The sequence below is a fragment of the Sus scrofa genome, chromosome 2, assembly GCF_054392235.1.
Source record: "Sus scrofa isolate SSC_HxYL_T2T_F1_AM1 chromosome 2, Sscrofa_HxYL_maternal_Yorkshire_Landrace_v2.0, whole genome shotgun sequence".
Lineage (NCBI taxonomy): Eukaryota > Metazoa > Chordata > Mammalia > Artiodactyla > Suidae > Sus > Sus scrofa.
In genome coordinates this window covers 144,266,908-144,285,613 of record NC_139384.1, presented here as the reverse complement: position 1 = coordinate 144,285,613, position 18,706 = coordinate 144,266,908, and the positions used below count along the sequence as shown (strand labels likewise).

Genomic DNA, 18,706 nt, shown 5'->3' with positions numbered 1-18,706 from the left:
GGGGGAGCACAACGTAGCAGTAGTAGCATGGAGACAATTAGGAGGCAGTTTGGAACTAGGTGAATGTCAGCTCTGTCTTTTACTTAAAGGTCTGAAGGATTTCCCGATCAGAAAATGCTCTTCACAAGTTTTTACTTCTAGTTCAGTTTAACACATTTGTTTTTCCTTTAATTTGGGTCTCACAGAGGATTGAAACATTCTGAATTTTGTTCTTAACGTCCCTCATTTCTAGAAGTTTATTAATCATTCCTTTCTGAGTGATTATTCTCCTTGAGGTTTATAAAAAGACATAACTTTAAAATAACAAAATTCTTTTAATATTGAGCATAGTGTAGCATGATAGCAGCATGGCAAACACTGTAAGAATAGACTCTTCTCACAAATGAAAATAGGGTAAGGAAAATATTAGAAGCGCCAGCCCATACTCAAGAGATTGGGGATGGTTTTAGATGACTAGAAGTCTGCATGAAGGCACTGAGGAAATGGGAAGGGGATGAGGACCAGCGGCAGAAGAGTTCACAAGAGGAGTTCCTCAGGCACTAAAGCCCTGCGTCCCATTTCCAGAAAGCCTGGTGGGTTTCATCTGGAATATATAAATGTCCTTTAACAGGGTCTCGTTTTGAACACACTGTGGCACAGTTGTGACACGTGTCATCGAAAGCCAGAGAAAACTGTGATTGCAACTGACTTTAGTTTGTTAGTGTCACCTTTCTCTGTTATTTTCAAGTGTCAGGCATTGAAGTCAACATCTCATCTCCACAGTGTTTCCTTCAGGGGGTGGGGATTGGTTACTCCACGTGGATTCTCTTTGCTTACAGCAGGTGGAGGCATGGAGCAATCATTTGAGTATTTTCAAGCATTATTTCTTTATATTAGGACCCCCTAAAATGAAAGATCTAGTAAAAATGGCTTCACTTAAAGTCAAAGGGATTTTATTTCATTATTTTATTAGTCAACAAGCGCTTATTGAGTCGCTTCTTTTATGCCAACGGGAGGCTGTTGGCTATGAGTGCAAACATGAATAAAATGCTGCCCTTCATGAGTTCATAGTAAACTGGCTCTCTCTTCTCAACATGTTTCAGTGAAGTAAAAAATAATTTCAGCCATATAAATACCAAAAAGTAGATTATTTCAGTAGAAAACAAAGGTTTTCTACTGGAGCCTATTTTTGCAGAGAGAACTGATTTCTCACTTTACCTTTCAGACTAGCTGCTTTGCATTTTTGAGAATATATGTCGTATTTCTTGGCACTTATTACATATGGATTCAGACAACTGTTTTTGCTACACACACAAACACACACACTTCACTAGAAGGTCAGTAGAAAAATACGCAGTGAATGTGAATCAGATGTTCTGCATCAATAGTAATCAAGGATACACAGTTTAAAATGGAGTATTGTTTGTTTTACCACAGCTTGTTAAAGAAAATAGGGTGCCAGAATTGATAGCATAAGAGAGTTACTAAGAATAAGCTCAGATTGCTGTAGTAATATAACATGATATATAACTTTTCTCTAAGGCATTTGGGCATTTTTTTTAGTAAGAGCTCTAAAAATGTTCATAGCTTTGATTCAGTAATTTCATTTGTGATAATAATTAGATGAAGATTTATATACTGATGTTCTTGGTAATATTCTCCATAATTAAACAAAATTGGGAAACCTTAAATGTCCAGCTGCAAGGTACTGATCAAATAAATTGTGCTTTTTAACCACAAAATGACTGGAAGGAAGAAGGTTGATGGTGGTTTTATGTAAGTGGTTTTTTTTTTTTAAGAAAATTTTCCATTTCTTGGTTGTTTTTTTGTATTGTAGAAATTTAAAAAAAATTAACTTTGCATATTTATTTTTTAAATGAGAAAAAATGTTTTGAGTTTAATGTTAAAATTCCTGAACATCTCCTTCCTCTTCAGAAGGGGTGCTTGGCTTTGCCTTTTGCAGGGTCCACTTTTTTAAGAGTAAGGAATGATTTGTCCTAGAAATACTGTAAGAATGTCTACATCTGTGAGAGGAGTAAAGAAAATGAATATAAGGAAGGAACAAATAATTGAGATAAGAATAGGTAGTTCCTAAAATCACAAATCACCACATAATTTTAAAGTAAAGGAATGTTTCTGAAAATTAGAAGTTAAAAAAAGTTAATTTTGAATAATATCTGTAAATTAAGGCATAGCAATGTGTGGATATTTTTGACCTGAATATATTTACAGTTCAGGAAATCTGATTTTTTTTTTAAATCATAACTTTTATTTTGTTTTTTTTTAGTCGTGGATTGCCTAAGTAACATCTTTATGTAATTCATTATAACAGTTGCAGAAGTAGACTGCCTTATTTGCTTATTAGAAATTACTTTTTCTCTACATTTCTTGTCAACATACTCTGTTTGCTTTTAATATTGGGATTATTTTTTATTTGCATATTTATATTTATGCAGCCTTTTAAAGTTTCATGAGATACTAAAATATACTTTTATTCTAAGTAAATTCAATGTCAGGTATTATTGAGGAATTTTTCAAAACTATCTTGTTTTTGTTACTGCATCACCCTCTCAGGAGAATGTTTGGGTAAGAAATGACATAATTCTTTGCAAATAGGTTTTATCAGTTCAGCTTCCAAACAAGCATGGATATTTTGCTAATTAAATACTTGTTTTATTCATGTCATAGCATGGGTTGTACATAACATTAGTATATTTTTTCATTTATATATACTCTCACCTTAATTACCATGAATTCGTAACCAGCTTTACTTTATTATAACTGCGTAGTGTCATTTCTATTGCTTATTTAAAATCAGAAGTAATATTAAATAATATCAATAAAAGAGATAAAGACTTAATATTTCACATACTTCCAAGTCTCTGCAGTGGATTCCACTTTATTACAACTGACACTGCCAATTCCCTTCAATAGAAGATTGTACGGTTTTAACATTGTTAAAGTTTCTTCTACTTTGATTATTTATAGGACCAGCTAATCTTTGCTAGTTTGCTACTTTGGATTTAGTTACCCAAATTTCTGTGTCTAAAAACTGGCAGGTTTGTTTTCAGAAACCAAAGAAAGACCTGCATTTTTTTAAATCTTGATTTTTTTATGTAATGTGTATTGTTGCCAGAATACATAACAAAATTACAAATAAAATATGTGTGAAAGCCCCCGTCCTTTTTTTGTCTTACCTAAGCCTTAAAACATTTAGTGCTAATCTTTAGGAATACACACCTACTTATAAGTAACCACCTTCACATAAATGAAAATTACTCATCAAATAAAATACGCTCTTTGCCTTATCTGTAAGATTAGAAGGCAGTCTCTCCCGGGAAAACAATTCCTTTTCCTGTAGTGCCTTTACTGTTGTTACCCATCCTCCCTCCCTCTGTATTTCAGTGTGAATTGCATGAGGTCCTTTCTAAGTATGTGTTGTTCTATTTTCATTTTGGTAAAAAGTACTTCATTATGTTCTTAAAAATAGGAATTCTGTTTTCCTCTGTGTCACAATGTTTACCTACCTTACCCAGTTTTAATCTATGCTGCAATATTATTCACAGTTTTGAATTAGGTAACCAAAGTCCAGAAAGAAATTTCCCTGGGGTCATATAGCTAATAATCCAGTTCATTCTGCCATAGCTTGCTCTTGAAACACTTATCATTGCTTTCTTCCATGTCTTCACGCTTCTCCCTGACTTCTCTCTCTGTCTTGTCCTGGCTCTCTTCCTTGTCTGGCTACTAACAGTCCTTTAGCAGTTTATTTAACAGTCTCTGTACATCTTGCATTGTTTCCCAATCTGCCAAAGTCCTCTTTTTAACTCCTGACATATTCTAGAAGTATCCTATTTCATTCAAACCTTAATCCATCCAATTCATCCCGTGATAATAGGTAAGTATTCTGTGACAACTTGTTTGTATGTGGGACAAATACTGAGTGGAATGCTGTGTTGAAAAAAATATAGGCCTTCCCATTGTGGCTCAACAGATTAAGAATCCGACTAGTATCCATGAGGATACGGGTTCAATCTCTGTCTGCCTTTGCTCAGTGGGTTATGGATCTGATGTTGCCACAAGCGGTGGTATAGGTCACAGATGCAGCTTGGATTCCACATGGCTGTGGCTGTGGCTGTGGCCGTGGCCGTGGCCGTGGCCGGCACTTGCAGTTCCAATTAAGCTCCTAGCCTGAGAACTTCCACATGCAGCAGGTACAGCCCTAAAAAGAGATACAGATAGAGAGAGAGAGAGATAAGTATTAATATTAACCTAAAGCATTGGTTTTAACATAGCCAGAAATAAGTGGTATTCTGGTTATTGATGCTCATGGAAATCTTCTTTTCAGTGCTTTCCTCTGTGTAGGACTGTTTTGTTCTGTGTTTTATAGGATTTGAGGAAGTAACTAAACCTCAAGTGACAGAGTTGTGTATTTGTTTCTATTTTTTTCTCTTAGGTGGATTTAGAATCGCCTATTTAATACTTCTAAAATATTTTAAAGGAAGAGTTTTATTTGCTTAAATATGGCTATTTAGTTGATACTTGCTTTTGAATCTTTAAAGGGAATTAACTTTAGATGACTTGCTTTCTGCTTTGGTTTTAATGTTCTCATCGAGGAAACAGCCGAATCATGAGATTTGAAAGATCATGCAAGAAATAATGTGCCCTTAGAGTAAACTAGAGATGTAAAATTCTTTTTCTTCTGTTTTCATTTTAGATCCTCTTTTTCCTTCTCCTTTCTATTCGTCACATATTGCCACTGATGTTTTGTTATTCTCTGTGTCATCTTCCTGTTTTCTGTTCTCTGTACTTGGCGGTTTGAGCAGTTCCCAGGTTATTCCTATGTTTAAAGACCTCTTTTATTTTGTCACTTAAACCTGGCCCCATTGTTTGCTACAACCTGATATGTTTTTGACTTGGGTTCAGACCCAAGTCCATCCTTTGCCTAGAAGATTGCCAAGCTCTTCTGTCAAGAGAGAAAACCTTGCTGCAGTATGGCTGTGCATTGTTGGATACATTACTAGCATCTAATGAAACTGGCAGATCTCAAGGACTCCTCACTCAGGTTCATTTTCTCTACCAAAACCAGAGGAAACTAAATGTGAAATGTAAATATTTCTCTCTGACGTACATTTCACCTTTGAACAACACAGTGGTTACTTCGTGTATAGCTTGTCGTTGGCCCTACATGTCTGTGGTTCCTCCACATCTGTTGATTTGACCAACCACAGACCATGTACTGCTGTAGTATTCACTACTGTTGAGCAATATCTGTGCATAAGTAGACCGGCTTAGTTCAAACCTACTTTGTTCAAGGGTCAGCTATAGTAGAATTACCTAGATGTGTAAGTTAAGTTTTATTTGAGTATAATTGTTAAAAAACATTTTGTCTTCATTATTACAGTTGTCCTATCTTTTTAATTGCTGTACTATTTTAAAATCACCACTGTGAAATGTTTCTGTTGTGCCTTGGTGCACAGAGAACAGAAATGTTTACTATTAAGACTGCTTACATACCTTTGAAGTAATACTTGGCGTTTGTTTTGAAGTGATGGAGGCCTGAGCCAATCACAAGACGACAGTATTGTGGGAACAAGACACTGTAGGCACAGTCTGGCTATAATGCCTATCCCTGGAACACTCTCATCCAGCAGTCCTGACCTCCTGCAGCCTACCACCAGCATGTTGGATTTTTCTAATCCTTCAGGTAATTTTTGCTTATTTTATATAGCCCTTTTGATAACTAATAGATATATAGGTCATTTGAGCCTTGTGCAACAAATACTAGATTTGCTTGCAGCCCTCTTTTCTCACCTGCTTTGACTTAATGAAAATTATGTATTTTTGTCTAAACTGGAGTGACAGTACTTCTTCCAACATGAAAGAGAAGTACACATTTTTTGGTAACCCTAATCTGAGCAGTGGAATGAAAGCTGAGATAGGAGTTCCTGTTGTGGCCCAGCAGTAACGAACCCAACTGGTATCCATGAGGATGTGGGTTTGATCCTTGGCTACATTCAGTGGGTTAAGGATCCAGCATTGCCATGAGCTGCAGTATAAGTCATGGATGTGGCTCGGATCCCATGTGGCTGTGGCATATGCTGTGGCTATAGCTCCAGTTGGACCCGTAGCTTGGGAACTTCCATATGCTGCAAGTGGGACCCTAAAAACAAAAAAAAAACCAAAACATAGATACTTCTTCTCAGCCAAGAAACATGTTATGAAGGGTGTAGAAAAGGAATAAGGCAGTTTATTTTACTCTTAGGCTGTCTTACTTCCTGCTGTGATGTACAGAAGTATATTAGTAGATTTCTAAAAATAATGATTTTTTTCCTCCAGTGCCTGAAGCTAAAGTTATTTTTGTCATATACAGTATTGTTAATTAAAGTACTATAGCATCTTTTTCATTGGTATTCAAACTTTCATGTGGTACATCAAGTTAATTTTTTCAGCATCTGTTCATGCTCAGAGGCATAAAGTGTTATTTAACTATATAATGTAAAATTTCATTACAAGGAATAAACACTTTGAAGAATTATTTATATATTTGTCACTTGAATGGATTCGAGATGGCTTTCAATAAAGGACACATAACAATCAAAAACTGAAATATATTCTTGGGGCCAAGGAAAGGAGGGAAAAAACACCTCTGCAAAGATTAGCATAGTAATTCAGCTTCAGTTTTTACACTAAAGCTCTAGCACGAGTGTAAAAAGGGAAGAACTCAATTATGTAAATCTCAGTATTAGGTAGGAGGAAGTATAAATGTACGAGTAAAGTTTATGTTTTTTGTTTTTATGTTTTTAGGGCTGCACCCGCAGCATATGGAGGTTCCCAGAGTAGGGGTCAAATAGGTTCTGTAGCCACTGGCCTATGCCACAGCAATGTGGGATGCGAGCCACATCTGCCACCTATACCGTAGCTCTTGGCAACCAACACCAGATCCTTAACCCACTAATTGAGGCCAGGGATCGAACCTGCGTCTTCATGGATACTAGTCAGATTGATTTCCACTGAGCCATGATGGGAACTCCAGTTTATGTTTTCTTATAGCAACGTAAATAAAAAATATAGGACATAACATAAAAACACAGTTGAAAATCATTTTTACACATTGTTTTTCCTTTTTTTATTTCAGTTACTTCTTAACCTCTTTAGAGAGATTCCTAAACCCAATAATCTGTCTTTGATACATCCTACTCTGTACATGACTACCGCTGTTCTTTCTTAAAGTGAAAGTTTTATCAAGTTGTTACTTGGTTTAAAATTTTCTAGTGATTTCTGTCAAGGTTTAGTCAGGAGGTTAAAAACTCCTCCAAATATTTGGTCAGGAGTTAGTGTCAGAAATTGTTACCAGGAGTTCTTGTTGTGGCTCAGTGGGTTAAGAACCTGATACAGTGTCCATGAGGATGCAGGTTTGATCCCTGGCTTTGTTCAGTGGGTTAAGGATCCAGTGTTGGCACAAGCTACAGTGTAGGTCATAGATGCAGCTCAGATCCAGTGTTGCTGTGGTTATGGTATAGGCCAGTAGCCTCAGCTCTGATTCGATCCCTAGCCTGGGAACGTCCATGTGTTACAGGTGTAGCTCTTAAAAAAAAAAGAAAGAAAAGAAAAGAAAAATTGTTACAAAGGTACAGACTTTACCTAAAAGGGTAAACAAGCATGCGCTACAGTATCACAGTTAGGAACTACAAACTGGATTCAGCTTCTGGCACATGAAGGAAATGCCACTACGACGGTAAAAGAGTGTTGCTTGAGTGTTAACAAGAGCCAAACACCGACTGAGAAAGAATATAAAGCAGAAAATTTCTTCTTTCTCCAACCTTGCTGTTTACCTCTGTTGCTCCTTTTTGGCAGAACCTCAGAGGAAGGCAGTTGACAAAGAAGAAATGTGCTTTGCAGAGTCCCAGCCACATGGTAGCAGGGCAGCATAGATTTGAAGCCTAAAGACAATAACTTAATAACTGTTGGTGTCCAGTTTTTATAGCATAATTATAAATCCCCTTTTTAACCTCATGTTTTGCCGTTTTCTGCACAGTTACCTCTTCTGTCTTTCCTGAGTGTGTAATGTACCTTCAGAACTCTTGTGTGCCACCTCTGGTGTTTTCTCCCTGCATATCCCATGAAATGTTTCTCATTCCTCAAGGCTGAGTTCAAATTTTACCTCATCTGGGAATCCCAGGTCTCTGCTGCAGAGTCAGTCCCCACTTTTCCAAAAATATCTAGCACATTTTCACTCTCTGCTGCTTATTGGTAGCTGGGAAGTTATTTCTGTGTCTATGTGCATGTGTTTTTACATTGGTAGCCTGGGAATTTGTTTCTGTGTCTTGTGCATGTGTTCCACAGCAGAAGTTCTTACACTACATTTACAGATAAAATATTTAAATACTACTGAAGCACAAACTAAATAAACATCTGTACTTTCATGAGACAAGTATTTATGGACATAATGATTTATAGATTGAACATTTTTTTTATGGCTCTGTTTTTGCCAGTGATATATTTAGAAGTGGGGCTGATAGGAGGTAAGGGATGGGAATCAGGGAGCAAATAGAGAAGTTGGGGATTTATCTGGGGGATCAAAAGGAAGAGGTATGAATTATTAATATTAGAAGCTGTAAGTCCCATGGCACGGAAATTCAGAACTGTGAAGAGGATATGTTACTCAACTTAGTTTCAGACTCATTGCATGTGATTGAAAACATATCAAAAGGGCTAAAGATGCCCTTTTAGAATCTCTTCAGAGAAGGTCAGTCTGCAAAGCTCAGTCTGCAGCCTCTGTCCATATCAGCAATATAAATTGAACACATATGAAATAGGAATTTAACTTAGACATTTTAAACCCAGAATGTGCAGCTTTATGAAAGGCCTCTGCAATGCTAATTGTATTTATGTTGAATAAAATACTCACAATCAGTTAATTTAAATTCAGCTCCGTAAATCATATATGATAGCACTAGATTATCTGTGTACATCACTTATGTACATGTTTTAGTACAAGCGTGACATAGGCCAAATTTAATTTTTATCAGTCTTCATTTTAGTTTTGTTTATACTGCATGTTCTAAATTGTTACTGGAAGGTAAGGACAAAGCTACAGAACTGTTTAAAAGTTTGCTTTTGATTGCTGACTTTTTTATGGTTTTGCTTTGTTTTTGCTGCCTATAGCTGTTGGTTTTTACTGTATCTTGAAGACTATATAGTATTATGTTACTTATGTTTGTATGTAGTGTTTTTTTTTTAAGTCCAGGATACAGAATTCAATGAAGTAGGAAGCAGAACTTTTTTATCCACTTACAAGGTTGCCAGTGTAAAGTGGCATGTATTCTTTTAGTCATTTTCTTTGGATATATATGATTTACTATACTCATGGAATCAGAGTATATATGCTATTATGTAACTTGAGAAGAGTTTTTCAGTTTTTGGATCTAATGTGAGATGAGGCTTAAAAGAATTCAGAATGCAGCTAAAAGGATTTTGAAGCTGAACTTTTTTTGAGTCTGAGTATAGAACTTTTTGCTTATTACTCTTTATCATTTAACAGCATAAATCTTTTCTCCAGTGTTTAGTAAACATCAATTTCTTGTTCCATTGCAAGTCTGAGTTACTTTAATTGTAAAACAACATACAATTAGAGGGGGTTTTTTGGGCAGAGAACGGATAAAAGTCTCTGCTTTCCAGACTTAACAGTTGTTCATTTACTCCTTTATCCTTCCAGAAATTTCAGTGCATATAAAACGTATGTACCATTCTCTTCACCTCAAATGATAAAGCTGTATTTTTTTCCCACTTAGCCCTGCAATATATCTTTAATACCTTTCTGTATCAGGATATATTTTTTGCCAAAATTTTTTGAATATCTGATAGTATTCCATTTACTCAGTCCCCTTTTATTGGATATTTGCAGTGTTGCCTCAACCTCTGTGTTTTTTCATATCTTCATATGTTGTAGGTTTACATTATAACTATATTTTTTAATTTACTGCTTCTTCTCTTGAATTATTATAAGCAAATCTCTGAGAGCAGAGACTTGGTATGTCTCATTTATTACTATTTTGTCACCTAGACCCCTGTTGACATATAACAGGCACTCCATAAATATTTGTTCATTGATTAACATAATGAAGAGGTAGTCTTTTTTTTTTATGATCATCTAAATACCTGAAAAATTTTTACATTTTTAGTGCAATCTCAGGCTCAATACATGCATGTATCCTTCAGTTATCTTATTTCTTAAATATTACTTATGCAAGATTATAGTTGGCACAGTAGAAAATTTGCCTTTTGGGAGTTCCCATCATGGCGCAGTGGTTAATGAATCCTACTAGGAATCATGAGGTTGCGGGTTCGGTCCCTGCCCTTGCTCAGTGGGTTAACAATCCGGCGTTGCCATGAGCTGTGGTGTAGGTTGAAGATGCGGCTCGGATCCCGCGTTGCTGTGGCTCTGGCGTAGGCTGGTGGCTACAGCTCCGATTCGACCCCTAGCCTGGAAACCTCCATATGCCGCAGGAGCGGCCCAAGAAATAGCAAAAAGACAAAAAAAAAAAAAAAAAAAGAAAAAGAAAATTTGCCTTTGGTTGAAAGTCCCAAGTAGCTGAATTTCAGGTCTTGAATTCAATTACCTGTAATGTAAGAACTGTATTAATTAAATATGAATTATAAGACTAATAAATGGAAGTTTCCACATGGCTCAGTGGGTTAATGATCTGGCTTGTCTCTTAAGAAGGCACCAGTTCAATCCCCAGCCCAGTGCAGTGGGTTAAGGATTCAGCATTGCTGCAGCTGTGACATGGGTCACAACTTTGGCCCAGATTCAGTGCCTGGCCCGAGAACTTCCATATTCATTGGGTACAGCCGAAAAAGAAAAAAGACTGATAAATGAATGCTGTGCTTCTCCAACATTCTTTTTAAGTGTCTGTTTTGCTTATGGATTATGTTTTTATGTGCATTCTAGCTTTGTACCTAAAATTTGAAATGATTAGATCGTTCTTAATTCAGCTTTATTCTAACCTCTTATTTACCATTCGTCTAATTAACATTTTAGTGTCTGTATTATATGCCATTCATGATGTTCTCCCACTAACAAACGTATTTGTGAAGAATATGTGTGTACTCTACAGGAAATAATTCTAAAATGGAAAAAGATTTTCTCTGACTCTGATAACAGTGCAGAGAATTTTTTTTCCTATTATGTCTCTGAAAAGGTTTTCCAAGTTGACATTTAGTATCCTGGCGAACTGACCAGGATTTGGGTTATGGAGTACTCTTTGGATAATTCCGTTTGTGGATATATTCATTCTAGAGTTACCCATTTATGATGCCTGACCCTCTTATATGACTATATGACAGTTTTTTCTTTGCATGAAAAAGATAGGGTTTTAAACAGAGTGTGACTTTTTTACACTACAGCAGGATACACAAAATACACATATCTTTTCCTTCCTAGATATTATAGTGTGTTAGTAGCAAGAGAAGAAAACATGAAATGGGTGCAAATTTCCAACCTGTCTTTGTGAATAAACTTTTCTCAAAAAATTAATATTCCCTCAAGGTCAGCCAGCTCCTCTGGCTAAGGCTTCACCCCCAAAGACCTAGTAAATAATGCAACTCTAGAGCCCTGGACAATGCGACCTATTTTTGTGAAGAGTATACGAACAATACACGTATTAATAGTAGTTGGTTGACCCCTTTTCTAGAGTTAAAAGGGATAATGAGTAGTTCCCGTTGTGGCTCAGAGGCAGTGAATCTGACCATTATCCTTGAGGATACAGGTTTCATCCCCAGCCTTGCTCAATGGGTTAGCATCTGGCGTTGCTATGGCTGTGGGGCAGGCTGGCAGCTCCTGCTCCAATGCAGCCCCTCGCCTGGGAACTTCATTTTTTTTTTTTTTTGCTTTTTAGGGCTGCACCCACAAAGTATGGAGGTTCCCAGGCTAGAGGTTGAATCAGAGCTACAGCCACCGCAACATGGATCCAAGCTGCGTCAGTGACCTACACCACAGCTCATGGCAACGCCGGATCCTTAACCCACTGATCAAGGCCAGGGATCAAACCCGCAACCTCATGGTTCCTAGTCGGGTTCGTTTCCGCTGTGCCACAATGGGAACTCCGTAGCCTGGGAACTTATATATGCCAGAGGTGTGGCCCGAAGAAAGCAAAAAAAAAAAAAAAGGGTGGGTGGATACTGAAACACTTTTGTCCAGTACCTTTCTCTTAGCAAAGTATAATTTCCAACTGCCTGCATTTTCCAGCGCAGAGTAGAAAAACATTTCATTAGACTGTCTTAAGACCCTACTTATGCCTTGAAGACTTAGAAACCGGAGTTCCCGTCGTGGCGCAGTGGTTAACGAATCCGACTAGGAACCATGAGGTTGCGGGTTCGGTCCCTGCCCTTGCTCAGTGGGTTAAGGACCCGGCGTTGCCGTGAGCTGTGGTGTAGGTTGCAGACGCGGCTCGGATCCCGCGTTGCTGTGGCTCTGGCGTAGGCAGGTGGCTACAGCTCCGATTCGACCCCTAGCCTGGGAACCTCCATATGCCGTGGGAGCGGCCCAAGAAATAGCAACAACAACAAAATAAAAATTTAAAAAAAATTAAAAAAAAAAGACTTAGAAACCTTATAATGTCAGCAAAACCCTGAGGATTGACTCATTTGCAAAGAAATATGAACAAGAGGCATGTGGTGACTCAGATTTTTGCGTACTTCAAGAAAAGGAAATTTGGTGCATACACTTTACAAAAAGGACTTGAGTAGGTGAAGCATTCTGCTTCCAATTTGATATTAGACCTAGGACGTTCAGCATCTTTAAGAATCCTTCCTAGAATTATATTCACAGGTATTCAGTTCACTTTTTCAGTCCTAGGAGTCAGTCTCTCTCTTTTTGTAGCCTCAGCCTCACTGCATACTTTCTGAGAAATTATTTTTTTGCCACATCTATTTCATTACTCTTCTCTTTTCTTTAACTAGAATTATGCTTAAGATGGTTTTGAGATACATTTGTATTTTTATTTTCCTCTTAAAGTTAACAGTGTATACAATGCAAAGAAAGTAGTACTTGACAAATGAAATACAATTACTTGAGCCACCAAAATCTCTCCAGCCCACCCCACTATGCACATCACCATAAAACCCCTAATTTAGGAGAAGTTTTTGTAACAGTTTATTATCGTAGATAATGATTTAGCATTTGTTCATGTTGTTAAATCACTTTTCACTTATATTTAATTATTTAAAAATTAGCCTGCTATCATCATATTGAACATTGTTCAAGAGTATTAGCCAATGCCATTATGACAAGAAAAAGAATAAGAGTAAGAAGGGAGGAGTTCCCGTCGTGGCGCAGTGGTTAACGAATCCGACTAGGAACCATGAGGTTGCGGGTTCGGTCCCTGCCCTTGCTCAGTGGGTTAACGATCCGGCGTTGCCATGAGCTGTGGTGTAGGTTGCAGACGCGGCTCGGATCCCGCGTTGCTGTGGCTCTGGCGTAGGCCGGTGGCTACAGCTCCGATTGGACCCCTAGCCTGGGAACCTCCATATGCCGCGGGAGCGGCCCAAGAAATAGCAACAACAACAACAACAAAAAAAAAACAAAAAAAAAAAAAAGAAGGGAGAACATTATGTGTATGTACATATTGTATAAACATTTATCTTGAGTTAAGATTTCTTATAATAGCAGAAGCCACAAAAGCAAAGACTTAGATATAACTACATGAATATTTTTAATTTTTGTTGGTTTTTTGTTTTGTTGTGTTTTTGTCTTTTTCTAGGGCTACACCTGCGGCACATGGAGATTCCTGGGCTAGGGGTCTAATCAAAGCTGTTGCCGCCAGCCTACGCCAGGGCCACAGCAATGTGGGATCCAAGCCACTTCTGCTACCTACACCACAACTCACGGCAAGGCCGGATCGTTAACCTGCTGAGCGAGGCCAGGGATCGAACCCACAACCTCATCGTTCCTAGTCAGATTCATTGACCACTGAACCACAACGGGAACTCCTATTTTTAATTTTTGTGTTAAAATATATAATTGTAGAATTGAGAAGAACATTTGCCACCCGATAGTAGGCTATGTTAGTATTTAGTGTAATTCAATAGGAAAAAGCATAAAGAATTCCAAAGGTATTTTTAAAAAGAAATACTAATGGCTTATTATACCAGTGAGTATCACCAGCAACCAAAGAAGTGAAATACATAATTATGTCATATTTTTGGAGGAAGAGAAGCATAGGGCCTTCAAAATGGGGGAAAAAAAGTTTTAATAAACAGTTGTGGTAAGTGTGACTAAAATTGCTCTCTTTACACCCTAGGTTGATAAAATATTATAACTATCATTGAGGACAGTTCAGAAATATATTTCAAAAACCTAAACAGTAATGTTAACTTAAAGGAAAATGGTATGCAACCTAATGTCTGTGATCAGTTCTAAAATATACATTATGGAGTCCTCTGCCTCCGTTAAAAGTGTTTTGTTGAAGAATATTTAATGATGTCATAATGCTTATAAATAAACAAAAAGTGTTGTCTCTTCCAAATCATGTGATGACTCTGATTTTTCTCTTTTTTCTTTGAACATACATGAGTGTTTTGTTACCTGAAATGATATATTTGATTATTAATAAATGTAACAGTGATTTCTGTTAACTTTCTGAAATAGAAATATGTATTTTACTGTTTAGATGAATCATTGTCTTCCAGGTTGCTTTTTGCAGAGTTTAAAAATCATTTTCTTGAAAATAACAGGGTATATTTTGTGTTTATACAGATATTCCTGATCAAGTTATAAGAGTTTTCAAAGCAGATCAACAAAGTTGCTACATTATCATCAGTAAAGACACTACAGCTAAAGAAGTTGTTTGTCAAGCTGTTCATGAATTTGGTTTAACTGGTGCATCCGACACATACTCTCTCTGTGAAGTTTCTGTTACCCCTGAGGGTGTCATAAAGCAGAGACGACTTCCAGACCAGTTCTCCAAATTAGCTGATAGAATTCAGCTCAATGGAAGGTGAATGTGCTTACTAATGAGTATTTCTACGCGTGTTTTTAGAGATTCCAGGTTTAAAACATATTTTAAGGAGGAACATATTTTAGGGCCATTGAGCTCTCTCTGAAATTACCATAGGCTTTCTCTTTTTTCAGCTTCCTTTGTCTCCTTATTATGTAAATAGAATCAGGAGAGTGTTAGCGTTTGGTAAGTGCTCCCTGAAAGTGGGGGAGAAGAAAGGGAGGATGGTGTTGTGAACTATTGTGGCCCTCCTGCTAAAACAGCTGGTGTAGCCCAGCCCCTGTTTTTACAGAGGAGGAAACTGTGTGATACATGTTTTTATATGTATCTGAGTGTACATAGGTAAATTTATAGATTTGTTTTTTAAATTACCAGTATGTACTTTGGGCAAAAGAAGCCATAATTTTCATAATTGTCTTAAGTAGTTTTCCTTCTATGACTATACAGGGATTTTTTTTTTCTTTTAATTTATTCTGAAAATTATTTGAGCAACTAGAAAATGGTTTCAGTAGTACATTTGTTATTTGCTCTGGTCATTTTCTCTGGCAAGAATGCAGTCTTTTTAGTGATCCCAGAGTCATATGTAGGATAAGATCCTTAGAAACCTTAAAATGACTGTTCATCGTGATCACGCTTAAGAGAGTGGATTAACTCTGCTTTGCTGGCTGTACATAGTGATTTAAAACATGGACCTGGAGCCATACTGCCCAGATTCAAATACCTGGTCTGAGTGAGTGACCTTTATAGCAAGTTGTTTAGTTTCTCTTTGACTGAATATTCTCATCAATAAAATGGAATGATAATAATAGAACCTACTTTATAGGAGTGGTATGAGAATTAAATGGGTTAATAAACATACTTTATAAATGTTAGATATAATTCCTTATAGTATGAATTTCAGCACTTATTTATGGAACTCTCTTAGGTATGTGAATTTATAAAGGCAGAAGTATATAGTTCTTTGACAATAAGAAATAGGTGGACACAAACTTAGGCAGAGACCAAGATGTATAATTAGAAAAGAATGAAGTAAAAGCTACACGTGATACAATAGATAGCCTCTTATGCAGCAACTGCCCTGTATAAGATATTTCCCAATTGTGCATTCTTTTCTTAACCTGTCTCGTAGCTTTTAAGTGCCATAGAAATGTTCACCTGAAAAGATGAAATGCAAATGAAGATCTTTTTTATGGTTGCTGATCACTGCCCTCTGTTGGAATGAGGTTTTGTATTTATCAAGGGAGGAATCATTAGTAGAAGAGTTTTCCCTCCTTCATGGGTTTTATCCTTCTTTGCTTCTCCTGGAAATTTAAAAGAAAAAAAAAAAAAAAACGAAATGAGTGCAGCAGCAATGTCTGAATAGAGATGTTTACAGTCTTGATTGAGGAGTTTATTCATGCTGACTGTGCACAGCTGCTTGTATAGTACCTGGTATGTGTCATATACTCTCATAGAGCTTCTGTTTTCAAGAATATACATAAGATTGATGGCACATCATCTTATGTATTTAGTTTCCTAAAATGATAAAGTTCGCAGGGTAATCCACATTATTATTTTTTTTTTTTTTTACTCTTTAAAATAAGAGGTGTCAGGGATTCCTGCCGTGGTGCACTGGGTTGAGAATCTGACTACAGTGGCTCAGGTCACTGCAGAGGTGCGGGTTAATCCACTGCACATCCAGCCCTGTGCAGTGGATTAAAAAGATCTGACATTGCCATAGCTACAGCATAGGTCTCGGCTGAGGCTCAGATTTAATTCCTGGCTCAGGAACTTCCATGTGCTAATGGGTGCAGCCATCACAAAAATTAATAAATAAAAATGTGATGTCAAAAGATGGAATGGAAGGACAGTGTCTCTAAAATCTTATTTAAAATGTCAGTGTTCCATTTTTATCCTTAATATTCTGCTGACATTTCTTGCAAAAAGTTGTAACAGTGTGATGATATTTTGACAACAGTGATAAAGAGGAAAAGTGCTCTTTAAAATGTGAAATCACTTATAAAAACAATTTTCTTCTTTTAGGTATTATTTAAAAAATAACATGGAAACAGAAACCCTATGTTCAGATGAAGATGCTCAAGAACTAGTTAAGGAAAGCCAGCTATCCATGCTGCAACTCAGTACTATTGAGGTGGCCACTCAGCTGTCAATGAGGGATTTTGATTTATTTCGTAATATCGAGCCTACTGAATATATTGATGACCTTTTTAAGTTAGATTCCAAAACAGGAAATACTCACTTGAAAGAATTTGAGGATATTGTAAACCAAGAGACATTCTGGGTTGCCTCGGAGATTTTAACTGAATCAAATCAGCTCAAACGAATGAAGATCATTAAACATTTTATTAAAATTGCACTTCATTGTCGAGAATGTAAGAACTTCAACTCCATGTTTGCAATAATAAGGTAAATTTGTACAAATATTTACATGGTTTTTTTTCATGATACTATACATGAAGCTGATTTTCTGCTTCGATATTAAATGGCTAGGAGAAGAAAATTTCCATTAATAGTTTCCATTGTGGTGATACTGACTTTTTCTCCTTTTGTTTCTTCCATCTTTGAGTCACTTAAACCTTTTCTTTCCCTGGTAAATATAGGTGATTGCCTTTTCAATTTTTTTCCTTTCTCCCCCTTTGAGGGATCATACCCTCCTGGATATATGCCCAATAGCTGGTGTTCATCATCAGACTTGTGTACTGTGTAGAAGCCATTACCTGCCTCACTGTGATTCGGCACTGAAAAATCAGTGTGGTATCAGCTTAGAGTGGAGGTATCAGCTTAAACAGTTGCTGTTTTAAAGACCCCTTCCTGTTTCCTACAGACTGTATGAGGTATCAGTTAATGTGTTGCCACTCAAACAAGCTGGGCCATTAGAGTTATAAAAATCCTTCAGAGTTTATGAGCCCAGGAAGTGTGGATGGTTAATGAGCTCCTGGGAATCTTCTTTCTTCTGCTCACTTACTATGAGAAGCTAGGTGTAGTAATTTATTTTCTCACCCTCATCTAGCACAATACTGATCAACAGAAGGATTCCTTCTCAAAGTAAGTGTAGTTTTAAAGGTGAAGAGTAGTTGTGATTTGTTCTATTTATAATTCCTATAAGCATAATAACCACCTTAACCAGTCCTATCTCTGCACACCCTCCAAAATATTATTATTTGTTCTTAGTGCTCATATGAGATAAAATTAGAATCTTTATAAGAATTTTTTAATCATTAATATGTCCTGGTAATATAAAATTCATTTATGAAATTAACTAGTGGATGTGATTAAATAGACTCTGTGAAAGGAGTGTTGAATAGAGATGAACAGAGTGACCTTTGGAGTCAGCAACTCCTGTGTTTGAATTTTACCTCTTCTGTGTAGTAGCAGTGGGTCAGTGGAAAATTGAAGACTAGAATCTCATCTGTGAAATTCAGGAATTACAATACCTACCCCACAGTTTTTAACAGCTTGTCTAAAACAGGAACAAAGGTGCCATTGATAAACACTTAGAAGGCGAGAAATTGAAACTATTTGTAGAGATTTGAGAGTTACGGGCTCAGTTTTGGAGTACTCAATTTAAAAAAAAAAAAATTTGACCCCAAAAAGAGATCTCTGTGTAAAAAGAATGTCCAAAGAAAATGGTAGAGGGCTAAAAATCATGCCTTAATGTCCATCTTCAGGGCGGGGTTAAAGAAGAGAGTCCAGCCAGAGAGATAGAAGATCAATACAAGAAATAGGACAGC

At 36.8% G+C, this 18,706-nt stretch overlaps 1 protein-coding gene across 24 annotated transcripts in view; it reads left to right on the top strand.

Moving 5' to 3' along the window:
• RAPGEF6 (Rap guanine nucleotide exchange factor 6) overlaps positions 1–18,706 on the top strand; it is a 244,827-nt gene that overhangs the window by 183,966 nt on the left and 42,155 nt on the right. For all 24 annotated transcript variants that reach the window (XR_014838754.1, XR_014838756.1, XR_014838755.1 and 21 more), the window contains 3 exons: positions 5,526–5,683; positions 14,735–14,975; positions 16,998–17,381. Coding sequence is in view for 19 of the 24 variants with exons in the window: in XM_085014495.1 (XP_084870621.1) it covers positions 5,526–5,683; positions 14,735–14,975; positions 16,998–17,381 (783 nt within the window). In the remaining 5 variants the exon portion in view is untranslated. The remainder of the gene's footprint in view (positions 1–5,525; positions 5,684–14,734; positions 14,976–16,997; positions 17,382–18,706) is intronic.